General features: G+C 40.4%; 1 protein-coding gene across 1 annotated transcript; it reads left to right on the plus strand.

Moving 5' to 3' along the window:
• Window positions 1–26903, plus strand: LOC146695977 (B-cadherin-like). The gene is made up of 18 exons (XM_085478478.1): window positions 1–139; window positions 842–956; window positions 4238–4326; window positions 4474–4695; window positions 5936–6076; window positions 7109–7264; window positions 7957–8098; window positions 8407–8579; window positions 9135–9263; window positions 16637–16822; window positions 16977–17227; window positions 22033–22175; window positions 23258–23349; window positions 23494–23626; window positions 24021–24242; window positions 24347–24477; window positions 24853–24996; window positions 26069–26903. The coding sequence occupies exons 1-18, from the start codon at window positions 89–91 to the stop codon at window positions 26282–26284; spliced, it is 2736 nt and encodes a 911-aa protein (XP_085334604.1). The 5' UTR covers window positions 1–88; the 3' UTR covers window positions 26285–26903.
• Window positions 26904–27982: the final 1079 nt, after the last annotated feature.

The following is a 27982-nucleotide window of genomic DNA, read 5'->3' on the forward strand; positions in this document are numbered from 1 at the left end:
TACTTCCATCCAGCTCACACCCAGTTACTGAAGCTACAATTACGGTGCGACAGGAAGAACAGGAATATTAAAGAGGGGATTTGGAGAGATGGGGACCGCTTGGTTCGCGGTTTTTGGCGCTTTAGTCATCGTTTTTCAGGTGAGACGTCTTCCTTTTGTTATAATTAATTTCTGCCATTTTCCATTCTGTTTAAAGTTACTTAAAATAAATATGGTTAATGTTACATTACCTGCTGCAATTAAATAAAATTAGATTCATTTTCATGTGGAAAGCACCAAGTCAAAACAACAGTCACCTCAAAACCCCAGCAATCTAAGAACCACCTAGGAGCAAGTACTTGGCGACAGTGGCAAGGAAAAACTCCCTTTTAACAGGAAGAAACCTCCAGGGGATCCAGACTCACGGAGGGGCAGACACATTTGTTGTGTTTATGCATCAAGTAAACTTTTATTGTAAGAAGAACACTTTTATTAGTCATAGCACTTGCTGATGCTCTTTAAATGGGCAGAAAAAACTTGTGCAGGATTTAAAAACTAATTAATCTGTTTCACAGGCATAGCAGGCTTTTTTCCCCATATCCCTCCACGTTGATTCCCATTATTCCACTGATGACGTTGTGTTTTGTAGTTTTATTGTTTCCTCTGAAAAATGGCATATACACATGTCTTAAAGTATTCATATTATGCGATGCAACAAAAGTATTTTAATTGTTGTTTAAAATGCCAGTTATAGTTATTGTTATATTGTCTTGTGTTATTCAGTTACTCTTATTTTCTCTTGCTTATGATTAGTCACTTTATTATTACAGGTCCAACCAAAATACTCTTTCTCCTCTTCTAGGTCTCATCACCAGAAATAGCTGCGAGGTCGACATGTGTGCCTGGATTTGAGTCAGAGCTGTTGATTTTCAGAGTGTGCAGGGAACACCTGAGGACGGGCATGAGACTGGGCAGAGGTAAGAACAACCCAGGAATCTAGTGTCTTACTGGTAACCTGAATGAAATGGTTCATGTTTCTTAACATCCAGTAGAATATCATAATAGATATGTGAGGATTTGTTTATACAAACCTGTGGGAGCATTTAGACGTGAGTTACAGCCCTACATGAAAAAACTTTTGTAAAGGATTCCTCATGCCCAGATGGCCTTTAACAGGTTAACTGCTTACGTTGTTCTCGGTTGAAACCCAAACAACATCATACCATTTGTTCCAGATTAAGTTTGTCAGAATATTCGAGTTCCCAATCAGAATTTTCATCTGGACCTCAACTCCAAGTTTCATCTTGGAAATTAGCAACATCCTCCATTTAATTGTTGTCAGTCCAAGATGGCAGCAATGAAGGTAACAATACTATAATTTTTAATCTGTTCTGCCACAAACTGTTGTTTGTGATCACTAAATAAAGCATATGTAAGGCACTGACAAGGCTGTGTCCAGACACCCATATTAACCCCCCCAACCCCAAAAAAACAAACAAAAAAACAACAACTATGATGCTGTATTGCTTGCAATGTATTAATAGCTCTACCTTGCTTTGAAGTAAAACACGTCTGTTTTTTGGTGCTTTTCCAGCTTAACTAGTTGTGGCATCCAACTGCATCTGAGTTGTAAGGTTTCTGGAATGCAGATTCAGCTCTCACACTGCTCACAAATACTTTTAACCTCAGGTCAGAGCAATGTCACCAAGCCTGTTTAGCAGGTTTTGCTATTCAGATGTTATGAAGCACTGAAAGAGAAGGAGAACTCTGTTGGTTTCATAAAACTGAAAGATGATATAAAACATAAGTGGACTGTAGCCTTTTTCAAATTAACTGTAGTTATGCAGGCTTTAACATGAATATTCACTTGTTGCCTTGCTTTATTTGCCTTTAGTTGCTTTTATATAGTGCCAAATCACAACAAAAGTCACTAAGGTGAAAACAGAGAGAAAGAAAACTATGAATACATTTTGGCACTTCAATTCAAGTGGGGATGAAAAACTGCCTTTTAAAAGGAAGTAACATCAAACAGAACCAGGCTCAGAGGAAAGCATCTGCCATCACCGGGTGGGGGGTGAGGCGAGGAACACTGAAATAATATTCATATCAAAAGTCTTGCGCGACATACAACATAATGTCGAGCAAACAATTTAATTTCACAGATGCAGGTATTCATTGTCATTCACACAATTAAATTCCTTACATGTAAACATTTCGTTACATTTAAACACACAAAGAATAAAGAGGAAGAGCAGTTAGTGAGACAGTGATGTCAGGTGGAGTGAAAGAAACTGTTTTTCTCGTATCTAAAAGAGTTTTAGATACGAGTTTAAGAGTCTCGCAGTACTTGTTACAGTAAATGACATACTGATCTTTGCTGGGGAAAATATAGCAGGATTCCTTCGTCAAACCACCTGCTTAACAAGCTGTGAAGAAGAGTTTACTTTTCAGCTCCCCCAATTCACCACTGTTTGTTTTACACAGCAAAAAAGCTACATTATAGTATTGTACTATAATCACACCTGTAGGATGTGATTATAGATGAACAGATAAGACCCACATAGTGTTTCAGTTGCACAGCAGCTGTGGCTTTCTATCACAGTGCTACCTGTGCCGTGGAGGGGTGGGTGTAAAGAGAAGCATCAGGTTTACTAGAATTTATTGTTTTATTATAATAGATTTTTAGGCTTTAGTAACAAAAATATTGCCAATTTAGGATAATACAAAAGATAAATCGTTTGTATTAAATGTTACTATTTCAAATCATAGAAATAAAAGCTTTTTTGCCTGCAAAAAATGTACAGGGGCCAGTGTAAACTCTGTGCTACTGACCTGAGGCCGTTAAACTGGACACTGAATTATTAAGATTAGTTTTTAACATTAATTAATCTACATTATCAGAGCATCTATTTCCAGCTCCAGGAAACTTCAATGTGCAGGACAAGACTCAGTTCTGAGAATGTTTATGCTCACTTTGCTTCATTTTAGCCGCCACATGTGCAACGTATGCACTCATTTACTAGTGCATGTAGACACACACACAAGAACACATGCACACGAACAACAAACATTTTTCTCTTTTTTCCCTTGTCTCTTGAAAATGTACTGTTGCTCATTAATAAGAAGTATTTCTAATCCAGTTCTACCCATTATCCAGTGGAATCATGGGTAAAACTGGTTAAGAAACAAAGAGCAGCCTCCAGCAAAATTCAGTACTTAGCAAAATAAAAAAGAAATTTCCTGCCTCGGGTGGAAACCACAAAAATATTTATCACGATATACATTTGAAAATTTGCGATAACGATATAACTGACGATATAATTGACACTAGACAAAATACTTTACAACTCCACAACTTTCTTAGTGCAAAAAAAAACATCAATGTATTTTCACTTAAACAAGCAGCTGTTTTTTGCATTAAAGCTATATAAAAATTTAACAGTGCAAATGCAAAATCCTTGCTGACAGTTTAACCAAAAGGCATTTCCAGTGGAAACTGGCTGACATATCCTCAGCATAACCATGTATAATATCCACAAAACTTAAAAAGAGCTTATACACACAATATACGGTAATGTTAAGCACAGTACGTATCACTCCGCGAGGCTCCTCCCTACGATAAACGTAATGCTCCGACAATCCATCAAGTGTTGCGGGTTTGAAGCTTAGCAAAGTCGTACTAAAGCATCAGTCAGTAAACACAACCAGAATTCATACATAAGGCACACGGGATTATATGGGGCACTGTCGATTTTCAGAAAAATCAAAGGATTGATTTTAAGTGTGCCGTATTTTCCAAAAAACACGGTAATAACGACGGCCCGCTAGCATGCGCTACCAAAAATAGTGCTTTGTTGTGTATCTGACGGCTAAACCAGTTCCACACTGAAGTTTTCACATTTTTACAAACCAATTCTGGTTCATCTGTTTCATTCAACGATCCGCTTTCGCCCTTCTCATTCTCTGTCGCCGCCGTGCCTTTTTCGCCATGTGCGTATGAAAACAAAGGCACAGCGCATGCGCGTTTTACCCAAATTCTATTGCGATACTTCATTTTCTTGTCATTGCCCAACATTATATCGGTATTACCGTGAACGGTATGATATGGCCCAGCCCCAGTGAGTATTCTGTTGGAAAACACTAAAAAATACAGCAACACTACCAGCAGGACATATGCAGCAAGGTGGTGTAGACTTGCCAGTTATTTCATTACATGTTCCACATTTATAATGATTCACTTTTTTCTATCCTTTCTCAGTGGGCTTCACTGACTGCACAAACCGCACAATATTTCTTTTCGGCACTGATGACAATCGCTTTGGTGTAAAGGCAGATGGTGTATTAATGGTGAGTTAACTTGACGGCAAAGTTGGAATTACTGTAAAAATCACAGGAAAGTTTGTATAATTGTTCTAATGAAATGTAGAAACTCATTTCTAATGAATTGAAGTGTAGTGGACGCACTAATAAAACTTTTGTTTTTTTACTTTCCAGGTAAACAGAGAAGTTGTTCTTTATAATGGACACCAGAATTTCTTCATCCACTCATGGGACTCTCAAGGTCAGAAAATAACAGTTCCAGTCAGGGTAGTTCATTATGAGCATCACCGTGGACACCATCATGGTCATCAATGTGGAAAGCACCACAATGGAGACCACATAGAATACAGTCATCAGCATCACAGTACTGAAGTGAAGTCTGCTGACCACACAGAGGTAGACACTGTTTCATACGGGACTGTTTAATGTTTTATAGACACTGTTTAATGGGGCATGAAGGAAAAGTTCAAATCTATTTATATTTTTTCCAAAACTACACATTTACAGACAGGGCAGGACTGATAATCTGGCATATTGGACATTTTTCTGGTCCACTGCACACTGACAGCATCCCATTCAATCATTCCACCTGACACAGCCTTCGCTGTGCAAGTTTAGTGTGGAAGAATTGGCAAACAGGTGGAGCTGAAAAGCTGAAAGAAAACAATAAAAAGAATATAAGTGGTACCAGCAACTAGTAACTGGGCCTCACAGTCACAGGATGATGCTGCTAGCACCAGCTGTGGAGGAGTGAGGAAGAAGTGATGGAAGATTAGATTAATGTGGTAAGAAAAGTGAAATGAATGGCTACTTTATCCATGAGCCACTGCTAACAGCTAAAGTGTAACTTTTAATGCTAGGGCCAATTTTTTTGTCGCAATCCATTCCATTCAGATGTGAAGGTTGTTTCTGGAAATCATCTCTTTATTTTGCATGAGAGGCCAGACTTTTACCTAATGTAATTTTTTTTGAAGTGTTCTCCCAGCTTCATGAAAGTCTTTCAAACTGATTTTTCGGACATTGAAAATTATTTAAAAAGTAGCCAAACTGGTCCTTGGTACCCGAGAAGGGAATGTTTTTTCAAGCTTAATTTTAACCTTGCAGCTTAACCTTAAGCTGCAAGTGTTGACTTGATGGATGTACATGGGCGTAAAACTCTTATCAGCTGTTTCTACTGAGTTTTGTGGGGCTGGGATGATGTCTTTGTAAATGTGTGACAGGACTGAACACACTAACACCTCATGGAAAACCTCAAATTTAAAATTCTGCTCCTCAAATACAATACTTGAGTAATCAATCCCCATTTTATCTTAATGACCTTAAAGTACCGTATCACCCCATTAGAGCATTTCGCTCTCAGACTCTGGGCTTACTTGTGGTTCCTAGAGTGTTAAAAGTATAATAGAGAGGCAGAGCCTTCAGCTTTCAAGTCCCTCTTTTGAGGAACAGCTTCCAATTTTTCTAATATTTTGTTCGATTTTTAATCTATGAATCAGCTGTCTTAGGTTAAAAATGGTGTAGACGATACACAGTCACAGATTCTGAGATATATTATAAGATCTGTGGTCCTCATTACAATTTCTGAGTCTTCTTCTGTTCATGCTTTTGCCAACAATATGTCTGCATGTTTTCCCAGAATGCCACTGATCCACAAGCGCATGTTCTTCAATTCCCCAAGTCTGTTGGAGGACTGAGGAGGAGGAAGAGAGACTGGGTTATTCCTCCTCTCAAAGTTCCTGAGAATCAGAGAGGAACCTATCCCCTAAAAGTAGCTCAGGTAAGGGGAACTGAATGACTTTTGTTGACATTATTTGTGGACAGGATTTCTCTGTTGTTCCTCTGCAGTCAGCACGTGTTTTTCCCATTTTTAGTTGTCACTATTGAATCTCCAGAATTTCCAGTTTTTTTAGATGCCTCTTAGTTATGAGCTAACTTTGTTAATTCTAGATAAATAAAATATCTATGAAAGAGAATGAAAAGTTATTGCTTTAGGGAAAGATCTAAAGTTTATGTGCAGTAATGAGAGCAAGATGTTGGCAGTTAGTACATTGACACTTGTTTTATTACTGTCTTTTCCATACTGTGTGTTGGAAATTGTTGGAATAACATAATTATTCTAAGAAAACTACAGAGTTGTGTTTCACGCTATATACTGTATATTGGTTAATTTATCTTACGACATCCACTACTGTGCTGTCTTTCTCTGCTCTCTTATGTTTGATATCAGGATAACCAGGATTCTGTTGAATATTAATGTGCATAGCCTCTTTGCTGTTGTATAAACGTTAAATGAACTGGTTCATGAACAGAAATTTTTTTACTTCTTCATTCTCTTTCTGAGCACTCAGAGTGCTTTATACAACTTGTCCTATTCATACGAGGACTTTTTCCCATGCTTTTTTTGTGAAAGTGCTTTCTAACATTCACAAACATTATAAAGCAAATCATGGTTAGTATCTTACTCAAGGATATTTGAAAAGCAGAGTGAAGTAGATAGGGATTGAACCACCAACCTTATGATCAGTAAATTACCTGCTTGACATCCTGAGCAACAGCTATCCCAGAACTGTTATCCTCATCACTGAGAGTGATTTAAGTCAATGTGGTTTTTTCCAGATCCGCTTAGAGAATCTAGCAATCTTATTGATTTGAGATCACAAGATGACTGAATCATTCTGATCTGTGTATCAGGATAACCAAGAATCTCTTGATATTTTTGAAGATGAACTTGCACAGCTTCTTTATTGTTGCATAACCTTTACCATAGACAGTGAGAGTGATCTAACTCAGTCCTGTGTGTTTTTTCCAGATCCGCTCCAATGAAGATAAAACAAGGAAGGTCTTTTACAGCATCACTGGTCCAGGAGCTGATCTGCCTCCTGTTGGTCGTTTCAGAATGGACAGAGAGACTGGAAATCTGTATGTAACACAGCCACTTGACAGAGAGGAAACAGCCGAATATCTAGTAAGCATCCCCACTTTGTCCAAATGTTTTCCAAAGTGTGTATCTTTTGATGATCATCAAAAGATACACACTTTCATCACACTTGATGATGAAGGCTTTTATTCTGATTATCCTTTCATGTGGAGTGACTTTGGAAAACTTTTTTATAAACATTTTATGTTATAAGTTCTGTTAAAATTGTTTGTTTTTGATGTTCTTTGTACATCACATAAAAGAATCAGCCCCCATCTTATCTTAATGACCTTAAAGTACCGTATCACCCCAATTAAGTGCTCTCAGACTGCAGGCTTACTTGTGGTTCTTAGAATATTTAAAGTACTCTTCTGTGGAACCAGCTTCCAGTTTGGATTTGAGAGATAGACACCCTCTCTACTTTTAAGATTAGGCTGAGAACTTAGAACTTTTTTCACTCATTGTGTTTATACACTGCTCTGCATTCAATTATTAGTTATTATCAATCTCTAGCTTTCATGTCAGCGTGTCTTTTGTTTTGTCTCCCTTCTCTCACCCCAACCAGTAGCAGCAGGTGGCACACAAAAGAAAAGAATCACAACAAAAGTCACATCAAGACACTAAAATCTTTGCTTTGTTTGTATTGTGTGTAGATTAAAGGTGTAGAGATAAATGAATTAATTTAAAGGTGAATCTGAAACTTTCTGAATCAAACATGTTGAAATCTTTTGCCTGTGTAGTTTGAAGCACATGCTGTGGCTGATGGAGCAGGACAAGCTGAGGCTCCTATGGAGATTATAGTACGTGTGATCGACCAGAACGACAACAAACCTTATTTTACGACAGACTACAAAGCAAATGTTGCTGAGGCCACGACCATTGGTATGTTTAAACATATTTTTGACATTATTTTGTTTTCTTGTTGGCACTTATTTGCAGTTTTCTTTATTTTTGCTACTATCTACAATTCTCATCAATAGAAATCAATGTAGTGCAGAGGTTTAAATGCAATGAATTTTAAGACATTCAGAAACCTTCAGAACCTTCAGAAAATTACAATGTGGGTTGGAATGAAATTAGACTTTTTACGCTAACTCTATTTTGATTTAATAAATACTTAAATGAAGCAATGTGAAGACCTTCTAAAACTTCTGCTCTTTATTTCCTTTTTCTGAATTCCTCCACTCCAGGGACTGAGGTGGTTAGGGTTGAGGCCAAAGATGACGATGAGCCAAATACTGACAACTCAGAGCTCCGCTATCGTATTCTGAACCAGGACCCACCGCTGCCCACTGACAACATGTTTGAAATCAACCCAATTACTGGAAGCATCAGAATCACTGGTAGAGGACTGGATAGAGAGGTAAGACCTGTTAAACACATTTAAAACACAAGTGTCCTTTTACGCCTAAGTACTGAAAAAGCATTTTTATGAATCAGGATCAGTAGTCTGCCTGTCACTGCTAGAAATCAATCACAAAGAGGGCACTGCACCAAAAACACTGCTGGTGATTTCTTGGATAATGATAATATTTACCTTTGAAGTAAAACCTGAATTTACTGCTGAAAACAAACACTGTTCTTGAAGCTTAACTTTTACTTTAGAGTCTAATGGTCTCCATTTCTAGTTTGTGTCATGCTTGTCAGTTTCACCACTGCTTGGTGAATAATACACTATATTTAAAAAGTTTGACTAAGGCTAATATCAGATAATGGCATCAGGTTTGCATGTATTTGTCATAAGCAAAATATTCTATGAGTTTATCTTCAGCTTTTCAGCAGAATGCCAGGCCTTCATAGGTGAAGGGTTTTAGTCAGTTTGAAAGCCGTGTGTTACAGAGGTCTGTAAACTGATGTCAGTGTTTCCTCCTTCCTGCTGATGAGCTGATCTACCTTAACAGTCCTCGTCTCTTAACAGAAATATCCACAGTACACTCTGACAGTACAAGCAGCAGATATGGCAGGAGAAGGGTTATCCGGACAAACAAAAGTCATCCTCACGGTGACGGACAGCAATGACAACATTCCAGTCTTCACTCAGAAATCTGTAAGTACAAAGTACTGGTAACTGGAAACTTCCTGTTTAACTGCTGCTTTTTCACTCTGTTAAAGCAGAACACATTCAGTCTGTATCTAGCTGCCTTACTAATGTTGCACTCACACATACTGCCACAGCTAATGCACACCATTTAACAAAATAAGTCCACAGCATGTGCAGTGATGCATGTGAAATAAGAAATGACACAAGGAAAAAGTATTGAACATGCTTACTGATGTTTAATACTCCATCCAAAAGTATTTTGGATTCAAGATGCCTCCTTTATGGAGAAACTAGTCGCATGCATGCACACAAGCAGTTTTCAAATCCTGAAGCTTCTGTGGGGCACTTCTATGAATTCTGAAAATGTATAGACAGAGCCGAAGCTCAGGTGGATTCTGGTCTCAGGACTGGGCCATTCTAGCAGCTTTATTATCTTTCTCTGTTACCAACTGAGTCTTTCCTTGGCTTTGTGTTTGGAATCATTGTCTTACTGAAAGCGACCATCCTTGCCTCATCTTCATCATTTTGGTAGATGGCATGGTGAGTGGGCATGCAGACCATGGCAGTTGAGTGCATTGCTTATTACTTTCTTTGAAACAATTGTAACTACTGCATCCACCCTGCAGGGGCCTGTCCTTCCATAATGGTTCCTACTCTTGCTCCTCTTTCTTGGGTTTCTGCTGCTTGAGTTATTCTCTAAGCACGTGGTCAGTCATGGCCATCTTTTAAGCAATGGTTTAACTAGAGCCAGCTTGAAAGTCTGTTGTCCATCCATCATCTTCTCCTTATCCGAGGCCGGGTTGCAGGGGACGCAGCCTAAGCAGAGAAGCCCAGACCTCCCTCTCCCCGGCCACCTCCTCCAGCTTGTCCAGGGAACACCAAGGCGTTCCCAGACCAACTGAGAGGTATAATCTCTCAAGCGTGTCCTGTCCCTCCTCCAAGTGGGACACACTCGGAACACCTCACCCAGGAGGCATCCTTGTCAGATGCACGAACCACCTCATCTGGCTTCTTTCAATGTGCAAGAGCAGCGGCTCTACTCTGAGACCCTCCCGGATGACTGAACTTCTCCCCCTATCTCTAAGGGAGATTCCAGCCACCCTTCAGAGGAAGCTAATTTCCACCCCTTGTATCCGCAATCTCATTCTTTCGGTCACTACCCACAGCTCGTGACCATAATTGAGGGTAGGGATGTAGGTCGACCGGTAAATTGAGAGCTTTGCTTTTACGCTCAGCTCTCTCTTTATCTTTTAGAGAGCTTGTCCATTCAGACACTGAGTCCGAATGGACCATGTTCAGCACCTCCATTGCCGAAGCTGCTACACTGAGCTGCAAACCGCAAGGTTGTTGGAGTCTGTCGTGATGGTAACCCCTGAACCAAATGGTGGACACCAGAGGTGAAGGGAGGCACCAGGCTAAAGAAGGAGTCCTATTGGGCTTGGTTAGCCTGTGGGACTCCGGAGGCAGCTGATAGGTATCGACAGGCCAAGCGGAATGCGGCTCGGGCAGTGGCTGAAGCAAAAACTCGGATGTGGAAGAAGTTTGGAGAGGCCATGGAAAAAGACTTTTGGTCTGGTATGAATAGCCGGTTATTAGCGATAGGTTCATCTCGGTTGTGGGCAAAAGACCTGCAACTGACAAATAAAGGCTATCTCATCTCTCATCTCATCATATTTAAGATTTTAGTATTAATTAATGGTAGGACTTGAGCCGTCTTGTAGGAATTGGGTCTGAAAGAAATGTTCATCCTTTACTAGAAGTGATTACCAAAGTTAACTCAGAAAGATCTCTTGGAAAAAATTGTCTAAATAAATATCAGTGGTATTAAAAGTAGCTGCACATAATTTTATGTTTGTGATTTGTTGGAGTGTTTTTTTTCTTTAATGGCTAAAATTTTATTTGTGAAGAAATTCATGATGTCATTATTATATACCATCAACAGAATGGTTGGCTTAACAAAGCTCTGACATTTGACATATACATGTGAGTCTGGCTGCGGTGCTGAAGAGAAACCGAGGATTGTTCTTATTTTCTTTAACCTCCTAAGACCCGAACTCTTCCACGGCATGCATTTTAATTTCCCTTTGATATTTGGGCTGGTTGGGACCTGATGAACTACCTGATTTTTTTTACCATGACTTCATCCACAGCAAGGTCCTCTGGTTTCTGTCGATGTGAATTATAATTTTACAGAATTTACATTTACCCTTAGCCAGCAGTTTTAAATGTCCCTCAGTGTCGCCTCTTCTAGTCCCTGGAAGGCACTTGACTATGATTGCTGGTGTCTCTAGCTTCACATGTCCCAGAACATCCATCTCCACTTTTCCAAGGCCGGGTTGGGGGGGGGGGCAGCAGCCTAAGAAGAAAAGTCCTGACCACCCTCTTTCCGGCCACCTCCTCCAGCTTATCCGGGGTAACACCAAGGCATTCCCACACCAGCTGAGAGATATAATTTCTCCAGCGTGTCATTGGTCTGCGCTGCAACATGCTTGGGACACCTCACCCAGGAGGCACCTAGGAACCATCATTGACAGATGCCTGAACTGACTCAACTGACTCCTTTCGATGTGGGGCAGTAGTGGCTGTACTCTGAGCCCGTTCCAGATAGCTGAACTCCTCACCCTATATCTAAGAGGCAGAGTCGAGCCATCCTTCGGAGAAAGATCATTTCCTCGATTTCCTTCTTTCGGGCCTACCCAAAGCTCATAACCATAGGTGAGGGTGTGGATGTAGATTGACCATTAAATTGAGAGCTTTGCTTTTATACTCAGCTCTCTTTTCATCACGATGGACTGGTACAGTGTCACTGCAGCCGCAGCACCAATCTTTGTTGATCTCCTGCTCCTCTTACTTGTGAACAAGAATTTAAATTAAAACTTAAACTCTTCCACTTGGGACAGTAAATTGTCCCTGACACAGAGTGGGCACTCCATTCTTTTCCGGCTGAGGACCATGGTCTCAGACTTGGAGATGCTGATTGTCATTCCTGCCGCTTCACATGGATGTGAACCGCTCCAGTGCGAGCAGGAGTCTGCACAAGTAGAAGCCTTTTGCAGCCTATTACAAGTGTTGTTATTGCTAAAGCAGGCCGATGACTAACTAAACATCTGAGCAGGAAAGTGCACGAGGCACAGGTAAAGAGGCCATGCTGCTAGCGGGTTGGCTATGAGCTAAGCTAAGCTAGCAAATCCCTAAAGACACACTGAGTGACTACTGTGAATGTAATTAGTGGCTGAATCATTCCATAAAATCATCATTCCATAAAAAACTCTGATTAAAAAAACCCCCTGAAAATCAAGTAGCAAATATTTATGTAATTCACATAGTTTTTGAGACGTCATTTTACTGGTTGTTTTCTAATGTCCTGTTTTGTGAGTGCCCCACTTCCCAATTTAAGACATCAGCCAAGTCCCCACAAAACTTAATCCAGACAGCTGATATGAGTTTCACACCCACACATCCACCAGTTAACCCTGGTCTAATACATTATAATTTGAATGACTGCAAAGTTAGAACACAGTTTGAAAAAAGATTCCCCTTCATGCAAAGGCATTGAAGCATTAAAGCAGTCAATGTCCAAAGAACAACTTTGAAATTATGGACAATCTCTACTGCATCTCTAGTACAAATGAACCATCTGTGGATGAATGAGATGCCAGAAAGCCTGATCTCCCAAGGATCCCCAGATGGGACTATTCCCATTCAAGTACCAGCCAATAACTTATCTTAGCACAACATGGAAAGGCCTGTCGGATGTCAGAGGGGCAAGACACTAGCTCGAGCAGTTGCTCAACACTGTAAGACCAGACTGACGAACTTGTGAACCACCTGGATTGTTTAAGTAGTGGGACTGAAAGATAGCACAGAAACGCTTCATCATCATAGCAAGACATGAACGAGTCCTAAGCAGAAGATTGATAGAGAGTGGGGGGCTACCACACCACTCAAGATCCCTGGTGCAGGCTGTGCAAAGAACCCCCTTGAGAGAATCCAACACATAGCAGCAGGATAAAAGATGCTAGCAGACTGGTATAGTATACAAGGTCAATTTGGGATACACCCACTCCAAGATGATTGAGAATGACCAAGCTATGATCCTGTGTGACTCCCAGCTACAGACAGCTACAACTGGTGATGGCTAACTAACTGGACATAATAGTTTTTGATAAGGAGAGGAAGAAGGCTGTAGTGATAGCAAGTAATGGTAAAGCACTTCAGAGCGTCATTATTATGGCCCAAAAAAATCATTGTCCATCCTCTTCCTTCCCTAAAGGACCTGTAGAGCACTCGCTATCTCAAGAGGGCACGCAGCATCCTACGGGACTGTACACACCCAGAATGTTTAAGCTGCTGCCGTCTGGCTAGAGATTCAGGCTGCTGAGGTCCCCGACAAACAGACTCAGGGACAGCTTTTGCAACAGGGCAATAGACCTAACCAATTCTAACAGCTGACCTGAGTGACTACCTCCCTAGACTTTTTGGGGGGCAATAACAATAACAATAATAAAAACAATGTACAATAAACATACGTTCTTTCTTTTTATTTATTAAGATAAGTTACTGTGTTGTGTTGTGTTATGCGCAGTGCTGATGCGGGACAGTTTCCAATTTCGTTGTGCTATTGTACTTGGTATGACTGTGCAGTGACAATAAAGAGTTATCTTATCTTCAATCCCTGTTTACATCCCAAATATGTTACTTTAAATAAGTATCAACTTTACATAAACGTGTATAGTGCTCGTATGCTGCTCTCACCAGAAACAGCAAAACAGCAGTTCTGTGTTACTGATGGCTTCCATATAATAACCGGCCTGTGTTACTTTTTGTCATGTTTCAGCTGTGTGCAGGCAGAAAAAGGACCCAAACGGAAAACTCACAACAACAAAATTAAACTCAAAAAGCTGCTTTATTGTAGAATAGCATGGATAAACTAAACTAAACTGGGACATGGATAAACTGACACACAGGGAAACACAGCCATGAGGGAGACTACAACACTGACAAAGAGAAACACAGGGCTTAAATACACTGAGGGATAACGAGGGAATGAGACACAGAAGGAGAGCACAGCTGGGAGTAATCAGGCTGGACCAGACAAGGGAAGCAAAACTAGAAACACTGACATAAGACACGGACCTTCAAAGTAAAACAGGAAACACACTGACTGAACCCTAGACATGTGAACTTAACAGCAACTGAGGAGAAAGAACATAGGGACCTGAAACATGGGACAGAAAGGCACAGTAGACACAACGTGGACATAACAACGCCACAGGGAAAGAGTAAGACAAAACAGAGAACACAGGACCTCTTACAAAATAAAATAGGAAACATAATGAAACGCAGACATGACTACATGAACTTGACAGCATAAGAAGAGACATGAAACACATGAAGGGCAAGGGAGACTTAACAAGGGTTGAAAACACAAGGGGAAACTAATAACAAATGAACTTAGATAACCTAAAGAACTTAAACATACCATAAACATCAAAATAAACTAAAACTCAGAACGTGACACTTTTGTAAGGGATTACTTTGCCAGTTACTAATTTGTCTGAGCCAGTAGGTGGCAGTAGGTGGCCATTGCCACGTACTGGTGAAATTAAATATCGCCTTAACACCACATCAGGTGGGAGCAAATGAGCTATTCACTCTAGGCTATGAAGTAAACTATTGTCACAACAAAAGCAAAAAAGGTGATGGCAACATTAAAAGAACTTCAACAACAATTCTTAGACTTGTTTTTGATACTTAAAATACTCAGGGTGCCAGACATGTACAGAAGAAAACAACACCCCATCTCCCATAATTGTTTTGAGGATCCTGAAAGGCAGTATAGACCATCCATTCACGTAAACAATGGAATCTACAGTATAAATAATAAATATTGTCTTATTAGAATGATTACTCTAATACAGGAGAGAGAAAACCACAGACCGAATATTTAGCTCCATTCGTTCATATTAGAAGAGAGAAAGAGAAGACTGTGCTGTGAATTCATTAACATCTGTCAAAAATAGCCGCTGCTTTCAAGGAGAAAAATAAAACAAGCATGATTTTTCAGCTCTAAGCTATTCTCTTTTTTTAATAATTTCAACAGAAATCTTTATCTTATTTAAAATAAATTAAATGCTGCATCTAGTACTATGCAAGCGTCTAGCTTTGCTTGACAATGTTTAGAATAAACCTGATGACATGACATTCCAGAAAGTCTACAACAAAAGACGAAGCAGACTGAGCCCAGAAATTGCTAAAAACTTGTGTTACTCTTACAGTAAACACATCAGTCTTGTTAACAAATAGAGAATTTGTCATCACTCTTAAGTAATTAGTTCTTTGATATTTTGCTGAGTGCTTTATGAAGTTAATGGGTTCATCTAACATGTCTGCTTTATCTTTAGATTGTGATTTGTTGTGTTGAGTTTTGGTCAGAAGACTATTGCTGGCTACTTTCCTTTTTGTGTTGTAATCCATTTGACCTTTATTTACCCATTTATTTTTGTAAGTAGAAGGTCTATATTCAGTTGCTGGAGTTGAATTGTATGTCTAGTTTAAGTAAGTTGGTATTTAAATATTAAAAATTCACATTTTTGGGCCAGGTGGGTGAGTTTGATGACTGTGCTGAAGTTTTAGTTGATAATTATGTTTGTTGATTTGGTTAATAATGAAAAGAGGTTGTGGAAGAAAGATGGATTGTCATTGCTGGGGCCACAAATGTTGACTAGCATGAATATTTTATTACTTAGGGATAAACTGATAATCTTATTGGATCACTGAGAGATGTATTACAAATTAATGTTTTTTTCACCTCCTTTACTATTATATGTTTGATATTATATCTTGTCAAACTTTGTACTTTAAGATTTCGGATTTCATAGTGAGCAAGTCAGTTTCTTGCAAGAAGTATATGTCTGCAATAAGATTAGACGGAATTGAACATGAATTATTGATGTACAATTTAAGTTATTTGGCGGTTAGGCGACCGTGGTGCTGGAGGTTGGGAAGCGCATCTGTAACCGGAAGGTCGCCTGTTCGATCCCCAGGCTCTCTGTCCTGGTCGTTGTGTCCGTGGGCAAGACATTTACCCTACCGCCTACTGGTGTTGGCCAGAGGGGCCGATGGCGCGATATATAGCAGCCTCGCTTCTGTCAGTCTGTCCCAGGGCAGCTGTGGCTGCAACTGTAACTTGCTTCCACCAGTGTGTGAATGTGAGAGTGAATGAATAATGGAATTGTAAAGTGCTTTGGGTGCCTTGAAAAGTGCTATATAAATCCATTATTATTAGACTCCGATGACCCATCACAGCAAAAACAGAACAGAACACCAAGATCTGTTTTGACTCCCATGATTCTGACCCATCCTTAATTTTCTCACAGTATAGTGCGACAGTTGATGAAAACAAAAAGGATGTTGTGGTGGTTAAGATGATAGTAACAGATGAGGATGAACCACAAACTCCAGCCTGGAACGCCATCTTCAAGATCGTCAGTGGTGATCCTGATGGACTTTTCACAGTAAAAACAGGAACTAACAAACACGAAGGAATCCTTTCTACTGCAAAGGTAGGAAGAAAATCAGGAATTCATTCATAATATTGGGAGATATTTATCATCAGTGATTAGTTGATGGAAGCATTTTCTGTGATTTGTTGGGACTTAATAAAAATCTGTGCCAACACCCTTATAATGTGTTTTTTTCTCCCTTCCTTCCAACCAGGAGCTGGACTTTGAGACGGCCAGCAAGCACACTCTGTTGGTTTCAGTGGAGAATGAGATTCCTTTTGCTCCTGGTGTTTCTGTGGTCACTTCTACCACCACAGTGGTGGTGAATGTGAGAGATGTGAATGAAGCTCCAGTCTTTGATCCAAAGGAGAAGCTTGTGGTAAAACCAGAGGACCTTCCTGTGGATGAAGTTGTGGTGCAGTACACTGCTTCAGACCCAGACACTGCACGCAAGCAGAAAGTCACGTAAGTCAACTAGGAACTAAACCCCCCCAAACATCTTTTTACTTCAAGCAACATTTGAAGTAAAAAGGTAAACAAAAAATGTGTCACCAACCTCATAAGCAAACATTACATTACTTTTGAAATATTGAAAAAAAAACCACACTATAAAACACCCCTAGTATTAGTCAGAATTTGCTTTTTAACACCCAACAAGCTGACAGACGGGCTTGAAAAGTTTAATTGTTTTCTTAATGTTTTCTTGATATCAGAGGAGAACGGCCAGACTGCTTTGAGCTCATAGGAAGCTAGCCTTGACTCAAACTACCACTAGAGATTCATATGTAGATATTAGGGGTGCAACGATACACAAAATTCACGGTTCGGTTCGGTTCGATACTTTGGTGTCACAGTTCGATATGTTTTCAATACAAAAAAATATTCATGCCTTTTTAATTTGTCATTTATTAAAATTATAAATATATATTTTAACTCAAAGGTACAGTTTTTAAGTTTAATGTTGCTGAAACAACAAAATAATAAAAAAAATAAATCGATCTGATCGAGAAATCACTCATCTTTGGCCATTTCTCTTTATTACAGAGAAATGTCTCTTTCCAAAATAAAAGTTATACTATACGCTTCTTCTGGGCTATATTCTCAGCAGCATATTAAACATATCAGGTCCCCATAAGGAGAATCATGTGCTAACAGCTGTCTAAATGACTCGGGTAAAGTTTGTAGCATGCGTGCTTGTTGTTTTGTCTGCTTCCACTTGTCTTTGCACCAGGATGATGTCAGCGTAAATACGCAGTCATATTCGTTGTGTTCCCACTAGTGCTGTCAGCGTTAATCTCGTTAAAATGACATTAACGCCATAACGCAGCAAATCTCCGTTAACAAGTTACCGCGGATCGCTGTGGACGGCGTCGACACGTTAACAACCTAACTGCGCTAACGCACTAGTTCCCACCAATTGAGCATTGCGTAGCACATCCGACATACTGTTTTACTTTTGTCCATGACTCGCTTACCATCAGGGTCATACTTCACATGAAAACCAAAATAGGTCTAAAGGCCAGATCTGAATGAGGGTGGGGGAGGTTCAATTTCGGATAGCGTTGAGGCAGTTGCCATGTTTCAACGAGCTTAGCTTCTGTCTTGCTAGCTTGCGCTGCGCTCAGTGTATATGCACTCGACAGTGCAGCCTAGGCAGAGTAGTCGAACGCAGATCCACTGAGCGCTCAACACAGACAGCATCGTCAGAAGAAAAGCTGATAAAATAAATAAAAAATGTTGTATTGTTCAATACATGTGCGTACCGAACCGAAAGCACTGTATCAAACGGTTGAATATTGATACATGTATTGTTGCACCCCTTGTAGATTTGGATAACCATCATATGCAGAGCAGCATCTCTAAATGCACAGCACATTCAACCTTAAAGCAGATGGGTTACAGCAGTTAAAGATCAAACCAGGTGACTGGGTGATTTGTTAGCTAAGAATAGATAACTGAGGCTACAGTTTACACCACACCTGGACAAACAAAGATTGGAAGAATATTTTCTGGTCCGAAGAGTTTTGTTTCTGTTGAAAGGAACAGAATTTGTCAGTAACATAAATTACACAGCCTGCTACATGTCCCTCCCTTCAGTGTACCTGCCCTTCTTATTGATGCTTCCAGCAGGACCACAGACCATATCTCAAAGCTTAGATAATCTCAAACTGGTTTCTTGAACAAGGCAGTGAGTTCACTGTACTCAAGTTGCTTCCACAGTCACGAGATTCAATCCAATGGCACGCTGTTGGGATGGAATGGGAGATTTGCATGATGGCTCCAGAGCTGACAAATCTGCATGATGATGTCATGTCAACGTAGACCAAAAACTTTGAAGAATGTTTTCAAGCACAACGGGGTCGAGCCCAAAACTTGCATTGTGCACCAGAGAGAGATAAACAGAATAAATTGGTTCTCTCATTTATGAAAACACTTGATGATAACAATAAGTGTACAATCTTAACAGTACAGAGTGTTGTTGATAGCTGATTGGTACTTCATAATCGTCACACAGACTAATTATAGATTTTAAATAACATTTGCGGAAGGGGCTCAGAGTAGAGCCGCTGCTCCTCCACATCGAAAGGAGCCAGCTGAGGTGGTTCGAGTATATGACAAGGATGCCTCCTGAGCGCCCCGGGGGGAGGCCCCGGGGAAGACCCAGGACACGCTGGAGAGATTATATCTCTCGGCTGGCCTGGGAACGCCTTGGTGTTCCCCCGGATAAGCTGGAGGAGGTAGCTGGGGAGTGGGAGGTCTGGGCTTCTCTGCTTAGGCTGCTGCCCCCTGCGACCCGGCCCCGGATAAAGCGGATGAAGATGGATGGAAATAGCATTTGGTTTATATATTTTTCTGTGATGCAAAATAAATTTGGTGCCCAAATATTTCTGAAAAAGAACATTCTCTGGCTACCACATAGATGTACTGAAATCTCTACTAACCCCAAGTGAATATGAATGTTAGATAGAACACACTTGTTATACAAAAAATGTTTGAATGGGTAAATGTGGCATGTTATGTGCTAAGGTGGAGCAGAAAAGTGCTGTGTAAGAATCAATCCATCTACCAGATTTTGCACTGTCGCTGCAATTAAGTTCTCATTAATGACAATATAAGGAAAACTGAATTATGACAACACACAGTAGAATCATAAAATGATCTCTAATGATGAAAAGCATTTTACCTAAAAAGTAGAATTTGGAACCTATGTCAGCTGTGGTAGAGGCAGCGTACACAGTGTCTCGCAGAGCCAACACAAACAATTATTCACTCTCCCCCACACTATGGGCACGCAGGTCTTTGGACAGTGGGAGAAAGCTGCAATAGCCGGAGAGAACATGCAATGTCCACACAGACCCAGGACTCGAGACCTTCTTGCTGCGAGGCAACAGTGCTAACCACCATACCACCTCCCACAAACTGCCATAGTAGCAGAAACCCCTAAATAGTTTAAAATTACAGCTCAAAGTTAAGTTTTTTCAAGAAACTGGGTGCCACGGTTGCTATACCCTCAGAGTGAAACCATACTTCAGAACTGGTTTTACTAACATGGAAGGAAATGATTCCTTCCTTTTAGCACATAAAAACACTTTGTGGTGGTAAATATGACGATTTTGAAAAGATGGTGCAGGAAGCTGCACCTGGAGAAGGCCTTTGTGGGGTAGGCGCTTTTTCTCTTAGACTCACTAGACAAGGGAATCTTCCAGTAGCCTTTAGTTGAATCCAGTGTCGTCAAAATACGAGCAGTACCAAACTGGTCCAAGAGCTCATCAACCCAGGGTGTCATGGCCAAAAACCAAAAGCCACCAGGTCAGTGGGTGACCTGAACAACAGCACAAGAGTCCATGGTCACCAAGCCGACGAGACATGCTGGCTGCTTGTCTCCTGAACCTCCAGCTGAGGCAGACAGTGGTACTGGGGCCACTGGTTGCTGGGCTTGACCTGTACGTCCAGCAGAAGTTGATGCAGGACCGGTATGGAGACCCCTGGCAAATCAGAGAGCTGAACAGGAGGCTGAGCTGGTAGCCGAGCTGAAGCCTGAGGGGAAACAGTCTGTTGGGACATAACTCCACACTCCGAGAGGGCAGGTGAAAAACAGTCCTTAGTGCCCACAGCTTTTAAGCAAGTGCCAATAAAGTGAACAGTCTTAATGATCACAGATCCTGAGCAAGGAGTCTTTGAGTTCTCAGAGTCTGAGTAAACAGTCTTAGAATCTTTAAAGCCAGAGTTCATTTTCTCAGGCCTAATGTGAGATAATTAGGTCACATGAACAACATTTGCATTGCTGCTAGTGAAAACGTCTTGATGCACTCTCAATCATCCAGGAAAGTAAATCTCCAAAAAGTTGATTCTGTTCATCTGGACGTAGCGTTTTGTGGGAGAAATGTTTGGTCACTCATCCAAGTGACTGGATGGTTGTTTCCATGCTTTCTGCTCAGGTGCATGTTCATGTTTTTCTTTTCCACATGCACCGTTTCAGATTCATGTTTATGCTCTAAAGTCACAGTTAATCATAGTTTATTCCCAGTTTAGATTTTTAGTTAGTTTATCTCAGTGCGCTTTTGCCTTTGTTTTTTCCGGCCTCCAATAATTTTTTTGGTAAATCAGATTCCTGCCTTCAGCATCTTAAATAAGCTCAAGGTCTGCTGCTGAGGCCCCGTGACGTTTATCTTCCTTCTGGTCCTGATGCCCCTGAAATAACTGAATTGCTTTCAGCTGCCCTGCCAGCCTCTCTTGTACTGTCCCTTGGGCCTGCTGAACCAAACCCCCTCTGCAGCAGAGCCACAGACCACACCTCCCTCATGACTTTTAATGACTCCTAATACTACTTTGGATTATCGTTATCAGTAAGGTCTTAAAAGCCATTATTAATATTATTATTATTTCTATTTTTTTCTCTGTTTTTTATTTCTTTTTCTGAAGAAAAGCATTTTTTTTACCCTTCAGCCGTAAAATCCTGATTAATAGGTGTGTCTACTAATGAGCTCAGGGGTAGCACTGGTAGGATACAGGAACCCTGTGACAGTTAATGTGTTTCATGAGATTTGCAAATTGAATTGACTGTTGTTGTGATTTATCACAATATAAATAATACTGAATACTGAATAAATGGCATTCTGCGCCTAACCTGTCACTGTGTATTTAGCCTAAGGAAAAAGTAAGTCTATGTCAAAAATCAAATAACACATTGCGCCACATTGTGAAACATGCTAATTGCAATCACCCCGCCTGCACAGTATTGCCATCTTTTCTGTGACTGTCTTGTGCAGGTACAAAATGATTAATGACCCTGCAGGCTGGCTGAATGTGGACAAGGACACAGGCCTTATTAAAGTGAGAAGATTCATGGACAGAGAAGCTCCTTTTGTCACAAACAGCAGATACATCGCAAACATTGGTGCATGTGATGATGGTAGGTGGGAGTTAAGACTGCTGCACACTATTATCATCATTTGACTCCCATACACAATGACCACTGATATGATTTTATTAAATTACAAGTGTCTGAATAATTACACTGGTCAACAAGAGTTTTGCTTCTGGGATTCCTTCACCTTTACTTCAGGAACTTTCACTTGCTGAATAAGAATCTGAAAACTGTTTTTGTCTAACACATCCTGGTTTACAGTATGATGTTCCAAGTACTGAACAACGAAGATGACTGGACAGAAACAGCAGCGCGTTTCAGCATTTAGGAAATACGTTTTGTTTCAAGAAATATGTTCTGTCTTTAGAAATAAAGTGAAAAAAAAGTGAAGCTAAAATTAGGTTTGTCCTGAAATCTGTGAACTCATACTTGACATTGAGCTCAAAAGGAAACTGAGGCCAACTAAACGATCAGTTTGTGAAGCATTCATGCAACCAATATCAGGGAAAATTGAGTATGATGGGTGAATACTGTTGGTTCTCACAAAAAGAGAGATGTGCAGTACAAGCACAAAAAAGGTGCCTCAGACAGGTTTCAGCTGACTGACCTCATTTTATTTTGAGCTGAATTGAAAGAAATATATTTTAACACATCTGCGGTATTGTCATCTAATTCGCTTTCATAATAAAGACATTAAAACAGTTTTCATGAGAAATTATTAGAAATCAATACTTTCTGTTGATTATACTATTTTGATCTTCACAAGTATTAAAACGATGTGTATCTTAAAAAAAACAGAGGCTCAAGCTTAAATTGGATATCACATCTGAAATCAGTGTAAAAGCTGCAATAGCTGGTCTGAAGTTCCCAGTAGCAAAATAATAGTGATATGAAAGTGTGTTATTGCCCTGAAGTTTTTTTCTTCTCCTTAAACAAAATTCCAGTACAAACTGATGTCCCTTGGATGCTCATAGCTAATAACACTGTAGCCCTTAATTGCTCTGCCTTTATTTGTTTAACAGCCAAATGTTAGTTATAAGAATCAGTCCAGAGCAAAGTTTTTGAGCAATAATACAGATTTTATTTAAATACATTTTGGTCTCCTGATGTGTTTGTTCTGTGACCAGATGCAGTCCCAGCTACAGGAACTGGTACCCTGATCATTCAGCTGGAAGATGTCAATGACAATGCTCCGTTTATTGAAGAGCGTGAAATCACGGTGTGTCTTATTTCCAATAGCTCAAGAGTCGTTTTGTGTTGAACTTGTCTAATTGTGGTGCAGGATGGGTGTGTTTGTAAGATTTCCAACTACAGGATGGTCATCAGCATGAAGAAAAGCTTCACTGTGACTTTGTTTCCTCAGGTGTGCAACAAGGATCCAGCTCCTCAGCTGCTGTCAGTAACAGATAAAGACGGACCAGAATTTGGACCTCCCTACTCGGTGTCTTTACAGGGCATGTCAAAGACCAACTGGACCGCTAGGATGAACGACACCAGTATGTACACTGCTAACATGTGACAAGTACAAACTTATGCTATCCAATAAGATGGCCAGAATTTGAAATATTTTGGTACATAAATTTCACTGATATTTTATCAGCTGTGTTCTTTTGCGATAACAAAAATATTTCCTGTTGTGAACATCAGGGCTGCTTCCTTCCAAAGGCTAAAGTTTAGCTCATACATGATTCAGTTTTCATCACTGAGATTAGAGTGATTGGTGCTTGTGTGAGGAGAGTGAGTACTGCCAGAAAAGAAACCCTAACACAACATACTTAAAAGAAGGATGATTGGCTTTATTCAGATGTCTCATTTTCAAAAATATGTAACAAAACAAATCCATCAACACAGAACTATAAAGCTACATTTCTGCTGTCTTGTTTATTTCAGGAACAGGGGTCATCTTAAATTTAGGCACTGAGCTGCCCAGTGGAGATTACAGTGTTATACTAAGAGTGGCAGACAAGCATGGCCTGGAGCAGGACAGCATCATCAAAGCTGAAGTTTGCCACTGCAAGGGCAAGGGAGCAGAGGCGACATGCACAGACCGTGCTATAGGTGGCAGCAACCTGCCCCTTATCCTCGGAATACTTGGAGCCATCCTGCTGCTCGGTGAGTCACACATCTGTAGTCTCAGGTCAGAGCATTTCTTTCCTTTCCCAGCTAAGTAGGTTTTGGTTGGTTACTGTGTGCTAAACTTTACACTCTGTGTTCAGCACTGGTGCTGCTAATGCTGCTGTTTGCAAAACAGAGGAAAAAGGACAAAAAGAAGCCACTGCTGCTAGATGATAGTGTCAGGGACAACATCTATTACTATGATGAAGAAGGAGGTGGAGAGGATGATCAGGTAAATGGACACATTTACGCGATTACACATTTACACAAGTACAAAGTAATCAAAGCTGCACACGCAGGAGCAGAAAACCTTGGAAAATATGTCACTGTGTTTATTGGAGTACTGGAGAATTCTGCCATTGCCGTTCCCAAGCCTGGATGAAAAAGGAGGGGAGTTGGGTGAAATGCCAAAAAGAAAAACGGAGAGTTTTAAAAGGCTGATTAAATTTGCTGTATTATTTCAGTGATTTGACCCAGGCCTTTTAGTGATAGAAAAGTATGAGTACACAACAGGCCTAAAGCAGTGAGTGGATGAAGAGTGTGGATTGCAGAAGTACAGCATAAAATATTCCATATAATAATGCATCATTAAATCACTTTCTATCAGGACTATGACTTGAGTGTTCTCCACCGTGGTCTGGACAACCGGCCTGAGGTGTTAAGAAGTAACGTGGTGCCAAACTTCATGCCTGCTCCTCAGTACCGACCTCGGCCCACCAACCCAGAAGACATGAACAACTTCATTGAAGATGTGAGTGAGATTCTAAAGTACCTTGAAACTTACTCAAGCATGGTTACAAGATTTCACTTAAGTGGGCTCACCACCCACGGGAGGTACCATAGGGGTTAAGGTGCATTGTGTGTTGGATGGCTGTTATGTGTGCAGGCCCTGGCAGTCTGATCCCTGGCTGTTAAGACTGGCTCTGAGGACATGATGGAGTTGGTTGCGTGGTAAGAAAGGAGCAAGTGCATGAATTTAAAAGTTTAATCTGGTTCACAACTTGGAACCAGTGTCCTGGAAAACAGCTAGACTCTACTCTAGTCTGGAATTTCCGTTGGCAACATGGCAAGCAGGGACGGGTCCTGTTTCACCTTCCCACTGTCACCAGAGGCTTGTTCACAGGTCATCTGATTATTGGGGTTTCTTTCTAATATTGTAGGATTAACTTGATAATTCCAAGTTTCTTGAGTACTACTGTTTTTGTTCTGATCATGAAATGCTGTACCAGCTCTTTATGCTCTAGAGTATTCCAGAATGCCTAAACAGCTTACATGTGCTTTGTCACACTTGGAGAAAGCATTTTGTGCCTTGTGGGCAGTTCTTTTCAAATGAAGGTTTTCTTAGGGGAACTGTGGCTCAGGAGGTAGAAGGGGTTGTCTAAAAGTCATAATCATGGCTGGCTTCCTGGCTCCAGTCCTCATTTTCAAAGGATCCTTGTGAAAGACACTGGACCCTGATGTATCCACTGTGAGTGTGTGAATGCTAGACAAGGCACTTTAGTACAGATAAGGTTTGTATGAATGTTTTTGTTATTGGGTGAATAAAACTAGGTTTCCCCCTGGCGAGGTGTTTAAGGCATCTCCTACCAGGAGGACGCCCTGGGCATGAGCTGGAGATGGTGGCTGATGAGGGAAGTCTGGACTTCTCTGCTAGCAGACGATAGAGGCATGGATGTGGATAGATGTGTACGTCAATTGTACGTCATGTCTGGGCTTTAATAACTTCCACATTCATTATTCTGTTATCTTTATCCAGGCTATGTAAGGTAACCAAAACAAGTTGTGTAAAATTTCTAGAAAAGTTATCTTTGCTCCTCCCTCAGAACCTGAAGGCTGCAGACAACGACCCAACAGCACCCCCTTATGACTCCCAGATGGTATTTGACCATGAGGGAGGTGGTTCTGATGCAGGAAGTCTCTCCTCTTTGAACTCTTCAAGTAGTGGAGACCAGAACTATGACTGCCTCAGTGAGTGGGGCCCTCGCTTCAAGAAACTGGCCAACATGTACGGAGGAGGAGAAGATGATGATATGCTGTAATCGTACCACATGGCATGGCCTCATGTTTCATTCAAAGCAAGCCAGAAGGGACTTTCAACTACACATTAGTGTTTTGTCTTGTTTTTCATAGATATATATATATGCATTGTGGTTTGCCTTCTCACTGAAATGCCATTATCAGTTATCGGCCACTGCTGAGAAGCCAAAGGATGAGCGCTTTTGTTTTGTTGTTTTTGAATTTCCTGTTTTGATTGCATTAGGCTCTGTATGCCTTTTTTACATCCCTGTTTGACCTGCAGGCTGAACACATAAATACTTTGGTAGTTTTCTGTTGAATGAGTGCTGGAGCCATGTGTTGCCTTTTTCATAGGGTTTGTGTTTCTGGTCTCTATCTGTTTAATAAGTACTCTTGTGTATTTTCATTTTTTCATTTGAACACAATAACACACTTTAGTTCCTGATCAGCCATTATATATATCCGTGTGTGTCATTTCCTGTTTAGGTCAGTTATGTTTGTTTGGGCAGTCATTTGGTAAGTTTGCAGTTCTTTGCCTGAGTTTAGTTTTGTTTCTTTGACCTCTTTTATGAGCTCAACATTTATTACTTTTGTAAATATAATTTTTTGGTTAAATAAATGGAAACCCTATTTTTCTGATAATTCCTGTGACTCCTCTCGTCCATCACAGACAGTAATCTAACCTTTGATAAACAGATTAATGCTGTAATCAAGACCCGTTTCCTTCACCTCTGGCTACTTGCAAAAGTGAAGCAATTCCTCTGTTTTAGAGACTCTGAGAGAGCTATCCATGCTTTCATTTCATCTCACCTCAACTTTTGTAATAGTCTTTACTTAGGTGTCAGTCTGTCATCAGTTAGCTGCCTGCAGCTGGTCCAAAAAGCTGCAGCATGGTTACTAACTGGCACGACATATCTCACATACTAGCATCCTTACACTGGCTGCCAGTTAGTTTTTGAATTGATTTTAAGATTTTATTATTCGTTTTTAAGGCGTTGCACGTGTTAGCACCCTCATAACTTTATGATCTTTTAAATTGGTACACTCCTGCAAGATCACTGAGCCCTGCAGTTCAAATGCTCCTGGCTGTCCTGAGGTCCAGATTAAAGCACAGAGGTGACCGGGCCTTTGCTGTGACTGCTCCTAAATTGTGTAACAAAGTGCCCCTTCATGTCAGGGCCTCCTCAACATTAGACACTTTCAAAACGCATCTGAAAACCCACTTTTATTCCTTGGTTTTTAAATCAGAATGATTTTGTACTACTTTTGTCTTGTTTCTTACTCAAATCTTCTCATTTCATGCTTCTTTTTCTTATTTTTTTGTCGTGTATTTATAGAGATAAAAATCTTTTTTGATTATCTTAAATGTTGTTCAACAGTTGTTTTAAATGTGCTATACAAATAAATTTGACTTTAACTTTAATACGACTGGATTTGTGTGGTCTCTAATTTCATGTGAGCCTGGTTCTGCCGGAGGTTTCTTCCTGTTAAAAGGGAGTTTTTCCTTCCCACTGTCGCCAAAGTGCTTGCTCATAGGGGGTCATATGATTGTTGGGTTTTTCTCTGTATCATGAAGCGCCTTGAGGCGACTTTTGTTGTGTTTTGGCGCTATATAAATAAAATTGAATTGAATTGAATTTGAATGGAGGTCTCGCTGACACAAAGTACAGGTTTTCATTTTGTGAATAACTCGAAAATCTTAGCTCAAACAGCTGCAAAAC

Source organism: Copadichromis virginalis, linkage group LG13, assembly GCF_057382275.1.
Source record: "Copadichromis virginalis isolate Kocher_CV1m ecotype Utaka linkage group LG13, C_Virginalis_male_GT1.1, whole genome shotgun sequence".
NCBI lineage: Eukaryota > Metazoa > Chordata > Actinopteri > Cichliformes > Cichlidae > Copadichromis > Copadichromis virginalis.